Below are 22,317 nucleotides of genomic sequence, written 5' to 3'. Positions count from 1 at the left end.
GCAAACAAGACAACATGCTGTGTGTCCCAATATGTTAAATTACCTTCATTGTATTAGCCGTGCAGTGGGGGATGTTGAATCGGAGGAGGAGGAGGAAGAGGAGGGAGAGGTGGAGGAGGTGGAGGAGGAGGAGGAGGCAATTCTCCGGCGGCCAGCGGCTACATCACAAGACGGCGCCTGTTGAATGCAAATTGTCTGAGCCCTTTGCGCGGCGTCTCTCGGGGTGCTGGTGTTGCTTTTGTGGGGCGCTCGGGCTTTATTGCTGGAGCGATGAAAGCGGTAGCGCGAAATGCACGTCTCTGTTTCTCCCCTACCTCCTTTCCCCACCACGCCACTCTACACACATAGACACACACACACACACACACACACACACACACACACACACACACACACACACACACTCACTCACTCACTCACTCACTCACTCACTCACTCACTCACTCTCTCTCACACACACACACACACACACACACACACACACACACACACACACACTCTCTCTCTCTCTCACACAAACATACTCACACACACACACACACACACACACACACACACTTTGTGGTTTGTTCCGCTCTCTGCGAAGCATTCATTCCGCGCGGATGCGACAGGGAGATCAGAACCCAAAATTCTGATGAGGCCAGTTGTTTCTTCCCTGTGAGTGTGAATGAAGTGTGAGCACAAGAAAAAAAAGAGTGAAAATGGAGAGAGAGAATGAGAGCTAGTCGAGTGATAAAGAGAGCGATGAACAGAGCAAAAAAAAGAGACGGAAGGAGTGGAAGAAAGAGTGTGAGAGGTTCGTCTGCAGACATCGGTGGGAATAATCTTCACACAGAAACAGATAAAGGGACCGAGACATGATGGGTTGATACAGAGCTGCCGCTCTCGCCAGACAGTGAAGGCTTTCATTTGTTTGCTTTCTCTCTCTCTCTTGCTCTCTCTCTCTCTTTGTCTCTCTCTCTCTCTCTCTGTCTCTCTCACACTCTCTCTCTCTACTCCTCTTCTGCCTTTGCCATTTCACAGCATATTAATCTTGTTTTTCCTTCTTACTGTGCATATAGAGAAAGCAAATAAAATACTCTGTATTTTTGGCTGCTGGGCCTTGCTGTAGCCTTGCTCGTTGTCGTAGGAGTCGTGGGTGTCGTGGGCATGCCACTGGCTGAGAATTAAATTCTGAGAAAAAATGTAATAAAATATAAGATATGATTATATACGACTCTTTGTTTACTATCCATAATGCCATGAGAATTGGCATTCTGCCCATCTGTTAATGGTTGTATCAGTGATTTCAGGCCAAAAAAAGGCCCAAACAAAAATCACATTTATCTAATATTTCCTAACGATCCGCTAGCTACCCGCCCCATAAGCAGGCCATCAAAAAAAATGCGTCTCTGTAGGCAGCCTAGGCTCTGAGATCTGCACACAAAAACATTTGCTTCGAACAAGTGTTGGCAACCACTCAAAGGCAAAATAAAGTGTTCCAACCAATAACCGACGAGATGCGCATTCAGGAGAGTTTCAATTGCACGGGAGGGAGTTTCAATTGCACAATTGCACTCTGTTTTGTTTGAACGTCAACAGAAGTGACGTTACCCCACCATCGCTGATACAACCTTTAAATGACCTAACCAGCCTCTAAACTATGAATACATGGAAGCAGCTGCCCATATAAGGGCTTTATAAAGCATTTATAACACATCTATTACTACACGAGCTAGCATGTGTTTTATTTGGTGAATCATTTACTGTGATTGAAATGAGAAGTAAACCACTGTATTTCTGACAGTCAGACAGAATGTGTGATTAGTGAATGGGAAATTCAAGCACATTTGAATTCAAGCTTGTTAACCCATTCGCGCCGGATGCTGCACGACGCAACATTCTATCTCCCACTGGTTGCTGCGTAGCGCAGCATGCTTTTTATTTCATGTTTCTAGGTGCTACAGAGGCTTAGATATTGGTATACACTGACAATTTTTTGTATTTTTTCAGAAAACCCTCAGGAAAGGTTATTTAGTCTAGAATGCCATAGGATTCTATAGGCGTTTTTAGCAGGCATTTTATGAGTAAATGGGTTAAATGGGGCATTACAAAGTGCTGGATGAACGAAAGCAAACATGTATGATATCAGTGGAACTCATGGCTGGTTTAGATTGAAATTAAACCATATTGGGTGGTTCTGATTAGAGACTATAGGCATAGAGTAGACACAGACATACACACACACAAACACAGACACACTCGCACCAGCATATTCCTTCTGTAAGTCATCCCTGTCGACTACACACACACACGCTGCTGTTTGTTGATTCGGCTGATAGTGCCTTTATGGAGTGGAGTCAGTAGCCATTGACATGCAGCGATTAGCGTCTCACCTTCCCTATCGGATCAATGTTAGGCAGCTGTCTCCCAAATCCTCGAGCAAACACAGCTGAATAAACAGGGAGACGCATCAACTCAGGTTTGGCTAATTCGCTAATCCGTCGCCGTGCGCATCCTAAACTTCTCGCCGTGTAACTCGAGCCAAGCCGGGCGTGTCGCTCGCTCACTGAGCCGATGCCTCTGGCAGGGGTGACCCCTGGAGATAAACGTGTGTGTCTTACCTCCCGCTCACACACACAGATGACTTTGGGAATCGCGGACGACTGCTGGTCTTCTCTGTAATGCTAGTGTCTGTGTCCAGGACTTGGCAAATGGTTGATTTATGATCATTGATTTGGTCAGAGTAAAGAGTTTCAGTCTCACCTGTGTGAGACTGGGCAGTTGAGAGGTTAAGAGGCCCAACTAAAGGGCAGGTATAAAAGCCGAAACTTAAGTGATCTCCAAAGACTTTTACTTTTCATATTCCGGTGCATTATGTATCAGCCAGCAGAAGTCATGCCTGAATGTTTCATGGCATCTTAACATTTCATGGCATGTTTCATACGCTTTATACTTAGTCTTTAACTTTTTCCATTTAAGAATATTTATATCCGTATTTTTCACAATACTGCCTTGCCACAGGCTCTTAGATTTCATGTTTTGCACTGAAATCTATGTATAAAGCATTATAAATGTTATATGAGTGGCTGTCAATTGAGACGTCTGCTCTTAGCTCTAAGAGCTGCACTCTAAAAATAACACTAATGATTAATTTCTAATAATTTCTTGAATTTAGGGATCAATAAAGTATATCTATCTATCTATCTATCTATCTATCTATCTATCCATGGGTGGATTATGAACTTTCGGGCCCCTGGGCCTAGATGTCTTAAGGGCCCCACACTAATTGTCGCATATGTGGGAGGGGGGTTTGAGGGTCCTCCCCCAGAACATTTTTAATTTGTTTGATGTGATTTCCTGTATTCTGGTGCATTTTGGGTATGGCCAGTACTTTAATTCAATCAGATTCATAGCCTACATCCTGATTTGTTGATATTGAGGCTATGATTCCATGCAAAGGCTTGGGCTTCAGGGCCCCCTGACCCCTTGGGCCCCTGGGCCTGGGCCCGGTAGGCCCGTGCAGTAATCCATCCCTGTATCTATCTATCTATCTATCTATCTATCTAATGTCCATCTCTTCCTCACCCTCAGGTGCGATGGACCAAGACGGCTGGAAGTGCTTCGGACAAGTTCCAGGAGACGTCTATCTTCAATGAGACGCTACGCATCGTGGGCATCACGCGCGTCCAGGGCGGCCGCTACTACTGCAAGGCGGAGAATGGCATCGGGGTGGCTGCCATCAAGTCCATCCGTGTAGACGTGCAGTGTAAGTGATAGGGGCAGTGATCCACCCACTTCCCACTTGCCTTCCAACCCAGTAGAGAACCATGGGATGAGGACATAGGGGAAAACGTAGGAAAAATAAGGAATGACCTCTCCAGGAGTATCCCTAGAGTTTACAGTACACTGCCTATTTGCTGTAAGCATTAGGTATGGAAAGAGTACATAGTTATTTTACATATAAACTATTTGTTCAATGTCTGAGTATTGAGTCGTATGTTTAGATCAGTTGGTTAATTGAAATTACAAAAGTTTGTAAAACTAAGTGACTTTCTAGAATTTTCTAGGGTGGATATTTGTGGGTGGGGATACTCCTGGAGAGTTTGGCTGTGTGAAGTGGGAAGATCATCCATAAGCATGTCAGCCCAGGTGTGTGGGGGAGGGGTAGAAACCCCCCCTCTAGCATAGTCGCCCCCCGCTGTCGTCCCACTGTCCCACTGAGCCAGGGGTCAGGCCAGAGGCACCAGCCCAGCCCCGGACACCCCTCTCTGGACTTGAGCACCACCTCTCTCCTCCCTACCCCCTCCTGGACACACCTCTCTGGACCTGAACACCACCTCTCCCCTCCCTACCCCCCTCCTCCACTCCTCACCTATATACCCCCCTCCTCCTCATCTGCCATACCAGAAACACCCAACAGTGACCATCCCTGTTCTTTCCTATCTGACCCCTACCCCAGACCTGCACACTTAATCTACATAGACTCACTAACCGTACTAACCTTTACTAAACATTCCCCCATTTACCTTCTTCTAACTTCATTTGCCATTCTTACCTCATTTGCCCCATTCCTTTATTTTCAACCAATAGTCACACGACTCTCACACTAGCTGCTAGCTGAGTCCCCATAGAAAAAGCCAGGCTTTTTATATTTTTGCTCAACTTTTAAAAAGTTGCGCTTTTGTTACAGTGCCATATGCAGTATAATGGAGATTTTTGGTTCCGTTTAAGAGTAGCTTCTTTTGTAGAGCTGAGCTGAGAGGAGGAGAGAGCCTCAGTGATTTGGTTCATTGTCTGAAACGCAGTCACTGTTCAGTCACACGTCTTCCCTCCACACTCCACTCACTTGATGTTCTGGCTCAATTCACATAGAGCATGGTACATTTCTCTCTTTCTATCTCTCTCCCTCTCTCTCTCTTTCTCTTTCTCTTTCCTCTCACAAACACACACACACACACACACACACACACACACACACACACACACACAAACACACACAAACACACACAGACTCACATCCACTCGTCCAGTTGAGATTTTACCGCGTGAAGGGAGGGGAGCAGCAGGTAGTTATGGGGGAAGGGGATGGGTGCTCAAACAGGCAGCTGAGAGAGCGAGAGTGAGAGAGCTTCTTCTGTGAGGAAAGCTACCTGGTGTTTTGTTTGTTGTGTTTAGCAGCCATGACTGACAACTGATACAGATTCATTAGAGCAGGAACATCTGTCGTTGGCGGGCGAACGCAATCGGCCGCTCTCTCTCTCTCTTGTTCTCTCTCTCTCTCTCTCTCTCTCTCAGATCCATAACGTCTCGTTAGAGCAGCGGCGCTGGCATCAATCGAGCTCTCAGACTCGGCGCTCAGGGCGCCAGCAGCAGTAGCAGCAGTAACAGCAGCAGTTGCAGCTTTGCCCATACGTGTTGAAGGCAGGGAGGTGAAATTGCACACACTGACAGAGCCACAATGAGATCCCCCCCCTCAGGAGAAAGCCATTTGTCAACCATCAGCAATCAGTCACGCTAATCACCCAGGTTATTTAGATAATTCATCTCCCCCCTCTGATTTCATAGACTGGCATGGCATCCATCTTGCTCCAATTTGATAGACTTCCTACTTTGATAGAATAGATTTTTTTTGTGGACTGGTTGCATTTGATAGAACAAATTGATGAATTCAGAATGTGTTTTCCTCCAGCATCTTGACGGGTTAGCTCCCCTTGACTGATGCATACTTTCATCTGTGAACATGTAGATGTGGTAGCCCTAGTGAGTTCATTGCTGATTTCCCATTTGATTTCCGAGAGTCCAGCAGAAACCCCGCTTGCATGGATTTCCATCCGCTAATCCCATTCCAAGTTCGATGTCGCCCCACTTTTCCGACAGCATTAGGGAAGTGGGAAGGTGGGATTGGGGTTGGGGGTGAGGTACGTGTGGACTACACACACACCCACACACACACACACACACACCACCACCACCCTTTTGCTGATTGTGTTAGTCTCCCCCTGGGTCCGCTGGGGCTTGTGGGTAATTGCGGGACGGGTAAACATCCCGCCCCGGCCGCGAGCTTGAGGGTAAGCGTTCCTGACGGCTGATGCTTGTTCAATTTTCCCCCGCCGCAGCCGCCGTGCTCTTTGGGTGACTTTGGCACCGGAGCGCCAACAATTAGAGTCGGGCTGCCGGAGAGAACCCCTCCCCCACCCCATCCCACACCACACCACACCACCCAACGCCTCCACCCGCCTTCCCAACCGCCTCTCCAATCTCTCTCGCTGTACATACATCTATTACAGAGCTCAGGGAGAGAGGGATGCACACAGAAGGGGGAAGGGGGGAGGTAGAGTGAGAGAAGGAGGGAGAGGAGGAGGAGGAGGGTGAAGGTGCAGAGGCCACTGACTTGATTGTACAGCCCGTGAAAAGCACAGGCTGCCTTTGACATCCAAAACAAAATGTTTCTCCACGCTTGTCATGTACTGCACCATGTACCTTCCCCCAATTACTAATAAACGAGTTCACACACATACACACACACACACACACACACACACACATACAGCTTTCCCTCTCTCACTCCCATCTGTTAAACGGAGGGCTTGAAGTTATGAGCCAGATTTCTTGGCTTGGCTGTGCTTCTCCTGGCCTGGCTGCCTTTGCCCTATGCTGCCATTTGTTTGACTCCCTTTCAACACTCTCCACACATGTTTAACCTCCCCCTGACACGGAGAGAGGGATGGAGAGAGAGAGAGATGGAGAAAAGAGGAAGAGAGAGAGAGAGAGATGGAGAGAAAGAGGAAGAGAGAGAGAGTGAGAGACAAGCTCAGTTAACATCAAAGCCCAGAAAGCTTTGGTGGGAACAGCAGGGAAAAGAAGCGAGAGAGAGAGACCGTCAGAGAAATACAAAACGGGACGAAAAGTGGTTTCTGAAAAGAGTCGGAATCTGCTGTCCAAAACTTTGAGTAGGCTGAGGGAAAGGGAAGGCAGAGTGCGGTCACGAGTGGGCGAGGAATCTTATTTCACTGACAGTTTCTAGAAGTTTCTGTTGATAGTTCATCGATGGCTTTACCCACAGTGTGGCACCCAGGAATCTCAGCATAGGGAGCAGCTGTTTCCTCTCTCAGTGGTACCCAGAGTCAGTGTCAACACCATTCAGAGGTGTAAAAGTCCGGCTTCAGAAAGTAAAAGTCCTACCATGTATTGTTTCGAACATAGGTGATTTAACTAATTAGCTCATCTACCTGGCTGAGGAGTTGTACTTATTAGATTCAGCTGATTTAGTGAATGGTTGGAGCAAATATGTGGCAGGACTTTTACGTTCTGAAGCCGGACTCTTGACATCACCCTCACTTTATCAACCCCACCTCACATCCCCAACCACACCCTCAACAAGTCACCTGCATCCACCCACATCCACCCACATCCACCCACGTCAGCCATTTTTGCCCATTATCAGTTTCTCATATTAACACATTAACTCTGACCCTAACCCTGACCCCTAAATCTTACCCTGACCCTTACTTGACCCTCTGCCCTCTGCTGGAGGGGGTGAGTCTGAGTGGGCCGGCTGACCTCCGACACAGACACTCTGGCCAGTGAGACAGCGGGACAGCATGTGGAGTGTGGTGGCAGCATGCCTCTACCGTAGGGATGGACTTGGTTCAGAGACCCAGCTTTGTTCTACTCAGAAAAGCACGTAATCAGACACAGCCTGACAGGTAAGGAGAGCACACACAAGTGTGTGTGTGTGTGTGTGTGTGTGTGTGTGTGTGTGTGTGTGTGTGTGTGTGTGTGTGTATATACACGTCTCTGTGTGTGTGTGTGTGTGTGTGTGTGTGTGTGTGTGTGTGTGTATTCATGTCTCTGTGTGTGTGTGTGTGTGTGTGTGTGTGTGTGTGTCTGTGTAAGTGAGAAAGAGGGAGAGAGAGAGATAGAGTGTGTATGTAAGCCTATATCTGTATAGAATGTCTCTTAAGTAAAATGCATGGTCCCCAAAACAATATGAAGTAAACATTCAGCTTCACTAAATGCACAAGCAAACATTTGAGAGTTGTGTTTTTAAAATGTTGATTTCAAGGCATCACACCAAAAGCTTGAACAAAAAACAAATAAGTAAACAAAGTGTTTTGCATCAATCAAGCCACGTCTTTTGTTGTCACGGCACAGAGAGGAAAAGAGTGGTGGTGTGCTTTGCTGGTGGCAACGCTTGTTGCATCCGGTCCAGTAACTTCTCAGAAGAGAGTAGTGGGGGAGGGGGATGCTTGGCTGATCTCTCTGTTGATACCAGTGCAACCTACCCGCTCAAATCTGCCTTGTTAGACAGTGTGTCTTTGTATGGTCCTGTGTGTGTGTGTGTGTGTGTGTGTGGGTGTGTGAGAGAGAGAGACTACAACTGTGTGTGTGTGTGTGTGTGTGTGTGTGTGTGTGTGTGTGTGTGTGTGTGTTTGTATGTGTGTGTGTCTGTGTGTGTGTGTGTTTATGTGTGTGTGTAGTGTGAGTATGTGCGTAAACACTGAGTGCATGCGTCAGAAGGAGGTACTGGGGTGAGCCAGGGCTTCTGTTTGTCTCTGGTCAGTGGGGTTCGCCGTCACACCACTGCCCACAATAACCCCCTTGTGCTGGGGGACACTGCTGGAGAACCAGCCTGGGGCTGTGGAGCAGAATTGGAATGAGTTTAAAAGGAGCAGTGCACACTGTGAACATGCATCGGAAAACATGGGTGAACACGCACGCACACACACACACACACACACACACACACACACACACACACACACACACAAAGACACTACCGCCCCACACACACACACACACAAACACACACACACACAAACACACACACACACACACACACACACACACACACACACACACACACAAAGACACTACCGCCCCACACACACACACACACAAACACACACACACACACACACACACACACACACAAAGACACTACCGCCCCACACACACACACACACACACACACACACACACACACACACACACACACATAAAGACGCTACCGCCCCACACACACACATACATACACACACTGCATCTGTGAAGTTCAGGAGAGATACAAAGTTTATGTCTCGTTCAAGGCAGAGAACAGCAGTCTCTAAATTACCCACCCACCTCCCTGGAGGAGAGCATGGATGCAGAGGTAGATAAAACACACACACACACACACACACACACACACACACACACACTGCATCCCAGCATGGCGAGCGAGAGAGATTTAGAGGACAGATAACGTAAGCTTTGACCTTTCTCACTCATGGGGTCCGCAGTTGAGTCACAGCCTCACTGACTCACCGGCTGGAGGTGGGGAGGTGTGTGTGTGTTGTGTGTGTGTGTGTGTGTGTGTTGGGGACCATAGTTCAATCCTTAAGTGCTTCTGCCCTCTGCAGAGCACTGCTGAAAATCTCTAAGACAACAAGCCACCAGGCAATTACTGGCCGGTGGAAGAGAGGAAGAGAGAGAGAGAAAGAGAGAGAGAGAGAGAGAGAGAGAGGCAGGGGAAAAGGAATGAGGGAAAAAGAGAAAAGGAGGTGAAGAAGGAAAGGCATGAGGGTGAGAAGGAAGAAAAGAGGATGAGTTAGGCACAGGTTGAGGAGAGCAACAGGCAAGGGATAGGGAAGAGAAGAAAAGAAAGGTATGAGAAGAGAGTGAAAAATGTGAGGAAGTAGGAAAGAGGGAGGACTGGGGAAGAAGGGATGAGAAAGGGAAGGTAGCGGAGAGGAAGAGCAGAATGAGGAGGGGTTGCTTGGAGAGAGAGGAGGTAGAAAAGCCCAGTGAAAAGTCTCACATAGAAACTTTGATAGAGAGGAGAGATGGATGATTGGAGAGCTGAGGGAGAGAAGGAGAGAGAGAGAGAGAGAAACAACTAGAATGGCCTTTACAGAGAGAGGATGGACAAGTTGAAGGATTTTACAAAGCAAAGGATGCCTGAAGCGGACGGAAAGAAAAAGGGAACTGGGGAGAAACGGAGAATGGAAGAGAGGATGAAGTGGAGGAGGAGGAGAGGGGAGCAAGTGTGCCCTGAACCCATTAGCTGAGAACTGGGACAACAGATCAGCTGGGCCTCAATCACAGCAGCCCTGCTTTTAAAGCCTCGCTGTTCTGCTAGTCATTTTGAGCCGACATTTTGCTGTTGAAAAAGCGCGGCCTTGGATGCACGCACTCAGAATGAACAGAGATGGAGATAAAGTCTTCCAAAGCAGGACACTCACATCTAAAAGGAGGCCATGCTCTATCCCCCATATAATATTATTTCAATGCAATACCCAGACCTTAGAACCTCTATCAGTTGTGGTAATACTGCTGAGCTTTTAGCAATGCAACCAGGGAACGAGGAGAATGTGGACAGATGGGCCCCTCCACACATGAATTTCAAAGAGAATTTCAGAGTTTTGGCCTCAGTTTTGCGGGATGACTGATATTAGTAGTTAGTCAGATGTTCTCTCCAGTCAGTATTTTTTGGGGATTTTGATTTGACTCTTGTAATATTTTCTCTCGGCAGCCAGAGTTTAACTTTCCCATCCTGAGAGACATTCATGCGTTTGGTTGTGGAATTTGAAAGTTTGCAACATCCTTAAAAAGAGTCCCCCTTGAGGTAAAAAAAAAACACCTACACAAGAAGAAGCTTAAGATTATAAAATCAGTATCGTCTGCCATATTTTTTTTGCCTGTTAGGAATGAGGCTGCCGTTCGTGTGGCCAACCAGCTCCATCTGTGTCTTGTCCATATATCCAGGTTTCAGTCCCCCAGCCAGTGCCATTTGGCAGGAGCCCGGCGCTTGCATCTGCTGGTTCCTCTCAATCAGGGCTGTTCGCTGGCAACCACGCTAATTAGCCCGTTGGCACTAAGGTGGCCGAAGACTGCAATTAACTTCAATCAGCCAGATAAACTGGACGGCGAGTGCAGATGCATTCTGTTTATCGAGGACTTGCAGGGGCAAAAGAAATAAATTGATTCAGATCACGGCGTAATGAGGTCACTGATCATTTTTTCGGGGTGGGGGGGGGGGGGCACAAGGGTAAGTGTTGCTGATCTACTCGGCCCTATTCAGATGTCTATGTGCCCTGTTAGAGGTGCTCAGTCACAGCTCAGTGTGGGTGTATGTGTGTGTGTGTGTTCTCCAGAGAAGAGAGCGAGAACATGTGAGCCGGATGAAGTTACCTGACATTCCTGAAGTGCCAAAAATGATCAAGTGTCATATCTTAATGGACCCCCCCCCCCCCCCCACCTCAGTTATTTCAATAAAAAAAATTTCTTTCTTCCTGATCAACTACTTGTACCTCCACAGTAAGTCACTTTAGTTGGTACTACCAACAAACTAGTAAGTGATAGAAGTCAGTAATTGTATCCATAACATTGTTGTATGGCAAGGCCCTGTCACTTCTCTGGATGACACATAGGTGCTGCTGAAATATCGCCCAACAATATCGCCATCTCCACCCCCACCCCCCTCCCAAAAAAAAGGCTAAAAACAAAAACTGTGCTTGTGCTTCCCATAGGGGCGTAGTTATCATATAAAATACAAAGTAGCAGGAAACGAAACACCAAAGGCCCATACATGAGTGTGCAGCGATCTGTCTCTTCATTTTCACCCTCGTATCTTTGTCTTTGTCAGTGCACTCCCTCGGCAATTACCTTCTCTGCATTAAATTAAATACCAATGTTGGCGCTCGAGTCACAAAGGCTTTCCTTTAATTTGCTCTTTGTACATTAAAGGCAGGAAGTTCCCTCCACCAGGAGAGAGAGTGTGCGTGTGTGCGTACGCAAGCAGACACCAACACACACACACACGCGCACACACACACACACACACACACACACACACACACACACACACACACACACACACACACACACACACACACACACACACACACACACACACACACAGCCCCACTCTACTTCCTGTACCCACCCACCTTTGTGATAGTGTCACCTAAAGGCATGCCCTCACGTGCCATTATGCTGTGGCATTGCCACCTGCTCCCCTCTCCTCCTCCCAAACACACACACAGACACACATATGAACACACACACACACACGAACACACCTACACACACACACACACACACACACATGAACACAAACACACACACACACACACACACAAACACACACACACACACACACACACACACACACACACTTGCTCAAATACACTTTTTTTCCCTCTCTCTTTCTCACACACACATACAGATAACCAGACATCTCCCCATAACCCAGTCCAAAACCCCTCAACACACACACACACACACACACACACACACACACACACACACACACACACACACACACACACACACACACACACACACACACACACACACACAGCCCCATCCCCACTCCCTCTGCAACCTGCCAAGTGGCTGCTGCTCGCGCTTCCTGCACCAGCCCTGGCACTCCCCGTCAGCCACTAGCGCTGATGAAAGGGAATGCTCCGCTGCTCCGCTGCCGTATAAAAATTTCATACGACTCTAATAAATAACTGCAGGCTATGTTACCACACAAAAAAAGAGAAAAGAAAACGAACACGAACAAGAGAAAAGAAAATCAAAAGAGAGAAGAAAGAAAGGGCAGGGAGACACGTCTGTGTGTGTGTGTGTGTGTGTGTGTGTGTGTGTGTGTGTGTGTGTGTGTGCGTGCGCACGTGTGTGTATGTCTTTCTGTTTCTCTTCCCCAGTGCCTGCTAGCGTGCTATTCCTGTTACTAATTGTGGTTGCCCCACAGGATGCGGAGCGAAGTTTAATAATACTCATTTAGCGTGTGTTGTTCATGCTAAAACACGTCCATTTATGGCATGTGATGCCCGACTGAGCACTTTGAAGCAGTTGTAATTTTATGAAAACTTAATGATCAGGCAAATGTAATAAGGATGGCGGTGTTATGGTAATATTCCTGAATGAGGATGAATGAAGCAAATGTTGCAGTGGTGAAGAAGGTGGCTAAGGAGCTACTAGAGTTGTGATCGACTTTACTAAAGGAGAAGTCTTTATTCTATCACACTGTTTAAAGCTATTTATAGTATGGAGACGAGAAATACTCTTTTCTGATTGGATGGCCGGTGCTCCGAGATTTTTGTATAACAAGACATTTAGAGATCCATAACAAAGAGTATAGAAGTAACTCTTTGTCCATAATAAAATATTTAATATAAGTTTTTCAGAAACATTGAATGGTTACTATAACAACCATTATAACAGGTGATAAGAGTTGAATTTGAATTGAACACATGTTCTCATTTTGCCAAGTGGTGTAAGCATGATGAATTTGGTGATTAAATAACATGTTGTCAGGGCAAGTTGCCAAGCATAGAATCAGAAATAGCTAGCCACATGTCACGTAGTGGAGTTCTTTGCCTCCACCTTGTGTGTATGGATGACTGTGAGTGTGTTTGTGAGTGTAGGTGCCATTCACACACACACACACACACACACACACACACACACACACACACACACACACACGCACACACACGTGTGCGTCTGTTCTGTTGTCACCGTGGCTGATATGAATCACATGATAAAAATCGTCGTCTGGACTCCAGCCCTCTCCTGCTGCAGCTCACCCTGGCCGGCTGCCGGCACGCTCCATATAGGAGCAGGACACGGATGAAAGACAGACCGACAGAGAGAGGGAGAGAAAGAGAGAGGAAGAAAGAGAAAGGGAGAGAAAGAGAGAGGGAGAGAGAGACAGAGAGGTGGAAGCGACAGCGACAGCGAGACCCCCTAAATCCCTGGGACCCTGTTCGCTCTCGTGACATTTACTGTGCGGCAGCGGCGGTCTGAGCGCTTGTCAGTCGCTGTTATTGTTGAAAAGGAAATAGGTCATTTATCATAAACACAGGGGACGCTGGGTTCACTGCCAAATGGACTGCACAGAGGAGGGGGGGGGAATGAGGAAGGCTTTAAAAGGGTATCATTACTGACTCTCTTGACCTGAAAAATATGGCTATTTGTTGGAATGTCGTGCCACGCTCTTTTCAGAACATGGCAAAAATGACTTCTGAATGGCTTTTAGTCGAGTATGTAATGTGTTTGAGGTCATTGGTATAAATATGTGTGTGTCATTGATATTATTTGTATATGAGTTGTAATTACTCTTTACAAAAGGTTGCTTACTGTATGTCTAAAAAGCTTACTTTGTTCTATAAAGCAACCTTGGATGCTGTGTGTTGTCTGTGCATTTTTTTAGGGCTGTTCCTGGGCAGATTGACTGTGGTCACTCAGAAGACAGATTTCCTGATGGAGGAACTGGCATAGAAAAGATTCTTATTTAGAGCAGTGTATATCCGTGTGTAATGCAAATGAGATTTCCTTCGGCAGGTGCAACAGTGTTATCAGTGGACAATCTTTTATTACGCCGCACTAGACTGACCTGAATAAAACCCTATTCAGCTTTTGCTCAGATGAGATTTTAAAAAAATTATTTCATCCAGACAAAAATGTATCTCTGCCAAGGCCTTGGTCTGATCCTAGGCATTGTTATGAAGTGCTAATAGCTTTTCTTCTGTCCCCGTATATTGGGGAGACGTTCCGTTCATCCAACTTTATATGCCAGTAATGACGTGTGTGTGTGTGTGTGTGTGTGTGTGAAGGACGTATGCTGAAGTTCGTTCAACCGTCCACTCGTACATTCACCGAGCCTGCCGCTTGTCTTTCCACTCGCTGTTGAAATAGGAAAATAATTTCAAAAACGGTGCCGACTCAGATAATTCAGAGGCCTTAAAGTCCTTTCTTTCTTTATGCAGCCTCTGAGGCGACTGTTATGACAGGGCTGGAAGGTAGGCAGAGTTGCTGTTCAAAATCAAAAGACAAAAAAAAAAGAAAACACACACACAAAAACGTCAGAGGCTACAGTGAAAAACCGTACTGCAACATTGTGCGGCTTTATGGGAAATGCTGGAATTACTGTTTGGTACACATTTAGACCACACTCCCTCTCTCCAAACCACACTAAGCCTATAAGCCACCCCGCCCCATCTGATGGAATGACGTTCTCCAGATAATGTCTCTTGAGGGCTTTTTCTTTTTGTGTGGTCATAAACTTCACTCAAAACTGGATGGACATTAACACCCATCTCCCGTGGCAACCCGCTGGCTAATTTTCTGCTTACAGGCATGATGCAGCTTTGCGCAGCAGCACACCCTTGGTGATTGTAAATAATGTTCATGGAGAAAGGGGATAGTGGAATCGTTTATTCATCATTTACAAAAGTGAATTTCTAACTTGTCATCTCATCTTTTGAGCAGAGAACATTAACTTAGCTGAGGGCGAGCGAGTGAGTCTAGTCTGAATGACTCACAGATGGATGAATTTATATTGTGTCTCGGTGTGCATGTGTGAGGGTGTGTTCGCTTGTGTGAATCTGAGTGCATTGCGTTCATGTGTTGCGAACATTGTGTTCTTGAATGTCCCCTAGGGATCAATAAAGTATATCTATCTATTGCTTTTAAACTGTGCTTCAGCCTCAGCCAGAAACATGCTTGCATATTTCAATGACTTCTTTAATTAGTGTGTCCCCATATGTACTGGTATGCACTTTCATGTGCTCTGTGTGTGTTTGAGTGTGTGTGTGTGTGTGTGTGTGTGTGTGTGTGTGTGTGTGTGTGTATGTGTTTGAGTGTGTGTGTGTGTGTGTGTGTGTTTGAGTGTGTGTGTTTGAGTGTGTGTGTGTGTGTGTGTGTGTGTGTGTGTGTGTAAGATAACAATTTGTATTTGTACAGTAACAGTTAGAACATTGAACATTAAGGCCTAGTCCACACGTACCAAACCGATCTTTTTTTCCTCCGTCTTCCCTGGAACCGTATCAAGAATATTTGCGTCCAAACGGATCCATCTCAACACGACTCAACACGTTACTTTATACCCCAGGCCTATAGGTGGCACTGTTTCTTTACAGAAATTGACCAAAACTTGCAAAACTTGCGCTTTAAAAACAGACATAATAGGCTACGACGAAATGGCTATGAAAGGAAACCAGAATTGTTTGTGTGGACTGATGGTGAACTGTCAACTGTAGTCAACTGTAAAACTAATAAACTTTATTTTACGGTTTGTGAAGGGTGCAGTCCCGTTCTTTATTTGGCTAACACAGGTAGGCCTACTAATCACCTTTACTTTCTTTGGTTGTAGGATAGTCTGTGATTCACATTAGTTTTGGCTATCACTGCAATTAGGCTACTAAACGCAAGGCTTACCCAAGTTCTAGGCTATTCTGTCGCCACATTATAAAATTGCTATAAAACCTTCGTTAGTAACAGTCAATACTTTTGCCTGCATCAAATCGTGCATTCGCATTCAGTGTGCTACCATCGGCTTAACGTGAGTTCTAAGCGTCTTTGTATGCTTATATCTGATTTCACTCGACTGTGAATGCATGTATATATGTTGTAAGACATGTAAAACTAGATGTACCGCAGAGCGGTACAAAATATGACCGCCGCCCAGTCCAGCACATTTTTTCCACAAAAATAAATCACACTGAAAGGCCTATATGATTCTAACTGTCTCACTAAATTGCATTATCCACACTCAATTCTCACTGATATCTGCTAGACAACAAGTACTAAAACATGATTAGTTCATAGATTTCACATGTAAAATTAATTTTATACAACCCCACCTCCATCTTGCCTGTTCATAATTCTGAGAAATTCTTGAATTGTGTGCATGTACAGGTTTATGTTATGCGTGTGTGTGTGTGTGTGTGTGTGCGTGCTTGTGTGTGTGCCTGCGTATGTGCCTGTGCATGCAAGCGTACATATGTCTACTGTGTGAGTATGTGTCATACGTATGATTACTGTGAATGTATGTGTGTGTGTGTGTGTGTGTATCTGTTTGTGCACATGTGTGCACATGAAATGGGTTAACATGACCCCTGGAGGCAAACATAAGGAAAAAAATGGTCATCCTAGGCCCTACAGTTCTCAAGATATTCACAGAGAACTGTGTCTGCCCTACCCTTCTTTCGGGGGGTCCAGTCCAGCGGGGGGGCTACAGATCAAAACGAAAAATGACGGTTCCATGCTATCCATGTGGGGGTACATGCCCACCAAGTTTTGTGTACCCCGGTCTTTCAGTGTCCCGGGAATCCTTGTTGGTGTACGTCACTAAATGTACACATAAATGATTTTATTGTAAGGCCCCCCATGAACGAAAGTACACAAAACTTGGCATGCATTCGGAGGGTGTCATAATGATCCTACACTTTTAATTTCGTGCAGTTTTGACCTTGTCAGCCAGAGATATTGTGATGAAAACACCTAATTTTTTGCTTTTTAATTTTTAACTAGGTGGCGCTATACATAAAATAAGTGGTAATGGGATGGGTTGACATGCCCCCTTAAGACCAACATACATAAAAAAGGTGGACCTCCTAGGCCCTACGGTTATCGAGATATTCACAGAAAACTGTCTCCGGCCACCTACAGGCCAGTTGGTGTATAGTAATGTAAATTAATTTATTGTGTGGCCCCCCATGAACGGAATTCCTCGAAACTTGGCGTGCATACAGAGGGTGTCATAATGATCCTACACTTCCAATTTTGTACAGTTTTGACTTTGTTAGGTCACAGATACCTTCAATTACAACACCTCATTTTTACTTTTTTGTGTTTAACTAGGTGGCGCTATACATGAAATGAGTGGTTATGGAATGGGTTGACATGGCCCCTTGAGATCAACATACAAAAAAAAATGGTCCTCCTAAACCCTACGGTTTTCGAGATATTCACAGAAAACTGTGTCTGCCCTACCCTCCTTTCGGGGGGTCCAGTCTAGCGGGGGGGCTACAGATCAAAACGAAAAACGATGGTTCCATGCTATCCATGTGGGGTTACATGCCCACCAAGTTTCGTGTACCCCGGTCTTTCAGTGTCCCGGGAATCATTGACAGAAATTTGAGCATGCGAAAAAAAAAAGAAAAAAAAATCTGACTAAACCTATATGACCGCCGCTTCGCTGCGCGGCGGTCATAATAAATGAATGACACTGGCACTACACACAAATTAATGTAGCCTAAACTTACACCGCACTTTCCTAATAACTTAAGTTCTCTCGCGTCACTGACAGTAGCTAGAATGCATAAAAAAACACCGAGAAAAACAGTGTTCAGTCCACCAAGTCATAAGCTATCGGCGCAGTTGTGATATTTATCTTACGGAGTGTAATCGTAGGTAATGTCATGTATGAAAACTAGTATTGTTAGGCAATACTATAAGTGCAAGTCCAGGGCAGCTGAGGTGGGGCGATGACATCATCGATACGCAAGCAGGATGTGCGGTTTCGCTGTCTAAACGAATTCAAACGGGCTACGGTTTCAGATTTCTCCACTCTGGGACCAGGTTTCAGAAAAGTGCGGTTTCGGGCAGTGCGTTTACAGGATTCATTTGGACGCTCGGCCAAGACGAAGCAAAACCTCTGCGTTTAACCTAAAAAGCGTCTCCGTGTGGACAGGCCCTAAATCCCCCTTTGTGAGAATGTGCTGAAGTGATTGTTTATTGGTGTGTACTCTCCCGGTCTTTATCTGTGTGTGTATACCGAGCTGATATATTGACGCCGTTGGGGGGGGGGACCCACAGCTTCTAATCCTCACCCTCCTGCCCAGATGGACCATTTAAGTTGCGCTGTGGAGCGGATATGTTTTCTCCTTAATGAACCTTAACCTTGCACTCCCCTCCCCCCTCCCCCCTCACAAACACACACACACACACACACACATGCACACATGTTGACACAACATACACATGACATGGCATACAGTATACACACGGATACATGGACATTCACACATAGAAATCATTTAGTTAATTCATATTGCATTATGCATGTATGTGTCAACATAGACCCAAATATATAGACAAGGTTTTACAATGACAAAACACAAGCTTAAAGGTGCTCTAAGCGATGCTGGGTAACGTCACTTTTGTTGACTTTCAAAAAAAAACAGAGAGCTAACTCGCCACTTCCTCCCCCTCCCTCCCGTGCTGCTCCCGTGCAATTGAAACTCTCCTAAACGCGCATCTCTTCTGTGATTTGCTGGAACAGTTTATGTTTTTATGGGCTGGGTTTGCCTAGGTTGTTTTTGTTGACGTTTTTGGAGCCTGGGCTGTCCAGAGAGAACACATTTTTTTACAGTGTATTCACAGACAGCTAGTGGTTGGTTAGGTGATGTTTGCAGTAAGTGACATAAAATGTTTTAGCCTAAAAAACGCGTGGCATCGCTTAGAGCACCTTTAAAGGTTGTATAAGCGATTGCAGGCCCAAAAAAAGGCCCAAACATAAATGATTCATCTAATCTTTCCTAATGATCCGTTAGCTGTCCGCCCCATAAGCAGGCCATCAAAAAAACGCGTCTCTGTAGGCAGCCTGGGCTCTGAGATCTGCATACAAAAACAATTGCTACCAACAAGTGTTGCCAACCACTCAAATGCAAAATAAAGTGTTCCAACCAATAACCGATGAGATGCGCATTCAGGAGAGTTTCAATTGCACAGGAAGGAGGGGGAGGGAGTAGCGAGCTAGCTCTCTGTTTTGTTCGAACGTCAACAGAAGTGACGTTACCCCACCATCGCTGATACAACCTTTGAGACAAGCAATATAAATTGCCAAATGACCTCTCTGTAAATTAGTTAGTTGGACCCTTTGTATTTCTGTGGAATGTTTATGTTCTTTGGATCTCTGAACTATAGAAGTCGTCATAGCATGTTAAAAGGGCCTTGTCTGATATTTATTTTAATAGTTATTTTAATAGTTTTTTGATAGTTATGATAGCAGCTGCCTAAATACTCACAGCTCTAGAATCCACTGGTGATCTCCAACCTTTTGGAGATAAGGTAGTGCTACGGCAGCAGGATGGTCATGTCAGATGCATCCTCAGGTGTGTGTGTGTTTGTGTGTGTGTGTGTGTGTGTGTGTGTGTGTGTGTGTGTGTGTGTGTGTGTGTGTGTGTGTGTGTGTCTATGTGTGTGTGTGTCTATGTGTGTGTGTGTGTGTGTGTGTGTGTGTGTGTCTATGTGTGTGTGTGTGTGTGTGTGTGTGTGTGTGTATGTGTGTGTGTGTGTGTCTATGTGTGTGTGTGTGTGTGTGTCTATGTGTGTGTGTGTGTGTGTGTGTGTGTGTGTGGAGATGCCTTGCGGTTTTGAGGTGCCAGTGATTCCGGCTGAGACAGAGAAAGAGAGCTCCTGAGGAATGTGCTGGTTGTCTCACATTAGGTCTAATTAGTCCCTGCTTAGCGGAGCCCCATGACGGTGTGTGAGACCCTGACCTTAGAGTTATTTTGAGAGGAATGTGCCAGAGATGGAGCGGCGGTGGAGGTGGAGATGGAGGTGGTGGTGGAGGTGGAGGTGGTACTGCGGTAGTTTTACTTTCTCCTGCGTAGTGTTGACAGCGCGGCTCTGGGTCAGCCGGAGATATTCACTCCGTTTTCGGATTCCTGGTTGTCAGGGAGTCGTGGGGAAGAGGGGAAGGGTTGTTGAAGCTGTGAAGATACATTTTTTATGTCTGCACAAAAGTGTGTGTGTGAGTGTGTGTGTGTGTGTGTGTGTGTGTGAGTGTGTGTGTGTGTGTGTGAGTGTGTGTGTGTGTGTGTGTAAGAGATAGAGAGAGACAGAAGCAAAGGTAAAGGTAGTTTGGGAAAGATATAGAGGGAGAGTAAAAGAGAGTGACAGAGAGGGATGTACAGTAGATAGATAGATAGACCAGATGGCAATTTTGTGTGTGTGTGTGTGTCTGCGTGCGTGTATTTTTCTCTGTGTACCTGTATATGTTGTTTGTGAGTGTGCAAGAATGTCGTGTCTCTGTGCCTGGGTTTCAGTGGGATCATGAAGGTTATGAAAGTCAGGATCATTCATGCCCACATGGAGATCATGTTTGGGTTTTTAACGGAATGCTAACCGAAACAGCTGCTTTTCAGTACAACATGACAGGAACTGCACATGTGGATCTGACTCTGTCTGTATCAGGTGTATCTATAATTATCATGCCACTATTAAACACAGTTCGGCTTTCAGACCACATGCACTCCTTGCTTACCATGAAAATATTACTCATTATGTGTAATTGCGGTGTGGATGTAGTCAAACTAGACTCTGGGCCCCTTTAAAGATCCTTTAGCGTTGTGCACTCCCACAGAGTGCGCTAAATGCCCACTCCCAACAGAGGGGCTGCAGGAGCGACTTGGAGATGATTTATGAGAGGTCTGCTTTCCCATCTCCCATTCTCAGAGGGAATTTGAAGCCTCCCCCCTCTTCAGCTGCCTCATTCCCACTCGGCGTTCCCGGTCCCTCCCCAGTCACCTCCTCCCTCGTTAGGGATCCCCAGGGGAAGTCCACAGGGATGTTTTCCCGCTCAGCCAAACGGTGGCTTCACAAGGCCCCTCGACCTTAATGTCACTAAACATGCAACAAAAACTGACACGGAATGGAAGGAACTTGTTGAAGCATGAGAGGTGGTTTGCTGCCTTTCAGAAAATGAACTATTAACAATGCAGTCTTAGATTATGCGGTGATGCACTTTTTGGTGAAATTAAGTGCATTTTCCCCGATGGTCCTTTAGCTTGTCTGTTCTGTGTGTGCATCTAAACGAACTCCAATGTCTGTGCACAGCGTTGGCTCTTTAAATGGGAAACAAACATAGTGGCTTATTGGATTTAAGCAGCGCACTATTTCAGCCTGCCAACAATGTTGCTTCAGGAAAGAAGGATGTATTTGACTGTGTGTTGAGCTCAAATATCAACATGTCTTTCCCCAGGACTGCAACTTGAAAAGGATAAACATGCACTTTAGTGAGAAGGATAAACACACAAACACTTTTATAGCTAAAACACTTTTCTATTTTTTATTTTCACCAAACATAAAGTATAATGGCAAATCCTTCTTTCTAATCTTTGTCCTTTGAGGAGATGCTCGTGATCTGGATAAAAGTCAAGGGGCACGTGCCAGACGACATCAACAGCAGCATGAGCGGCCAAGCGCGACCGCAGGGATGACACGACCCCCACGCACCGTCGTGCAACAATTGACAGCAAACAATATCTCGCGTGTCGACGCCAGTCACAGAAGCAATGTACACAGAGGGGATGGGGAGGGGAGGGCTGTGGTGGGGGTGGTGTGTTGTCTGAATTCCAGCCCAACTGAACCCCCCCCCCCACACACACACACACACACCCTAATCCTGCGCGCCTTGTCCTTGTGTTATCTCCCTGCCGTGTTTGACTGTAATAACCTCTCACTTTTGTTTGCACACGGCTTTTCCCGCAATCTCACCCGCTAGCTCCTGAGCTAACAGCAGGATTAGCGTGCGACTGGCTGCGATGGAAAAAGTTT

At 46.0% G+C, this 22,317-nt stretch overlaps 1 protein-coding gene across 1 annotated transcript in view; it reads left to right on the top strand.

Annotated features, from left to right (window-relative positions):
- mdga1 (MAM domain containing glycosylphosphatidylinositol anchor 1) overlaps window positions 1-22,317 on the top strand; it is a 183,116-nt gene that overhangs the window by 56,285 nt on the left and 104,514 nt on the right. The window contains exon 3 of the mRNA XM_076300802.1: window positions 3,574-3,748. Within this exon, the coding sequence (XP_076156917.1) occupies window positions 3,574-3,748 (175 nt within the window). The remainder of the gene's footprint in view (window positions 1-3,573; window positions 3,749-22,317) is intronic.

The sequence above is a fragment of the Alosa pseudoharengus genome, unplaced genomic scaffold (assembly GCF_046254945.1).
Source record: "Alosa pseudoharengus isolate Yale_2024_CS ecotype anadromous, Long Island Sound unplaced genomic scaffold, YU_APseudo_1.1 YU_APseudo_1.1_scf_22, whole genome shotgun sequence".
NCBI classification, from domain to species: Eukaryota; Metazoa; Chordata; class Actinopteri; order Clupeiformes; family Clupeidae; genus Alosa; species Alosa pseudoharengus.
The sequence above is the reverse complement of the archived record's forward strand: the minus strand, read 5'-3'. Positions and strand labels throughout refer to the sequence as shown.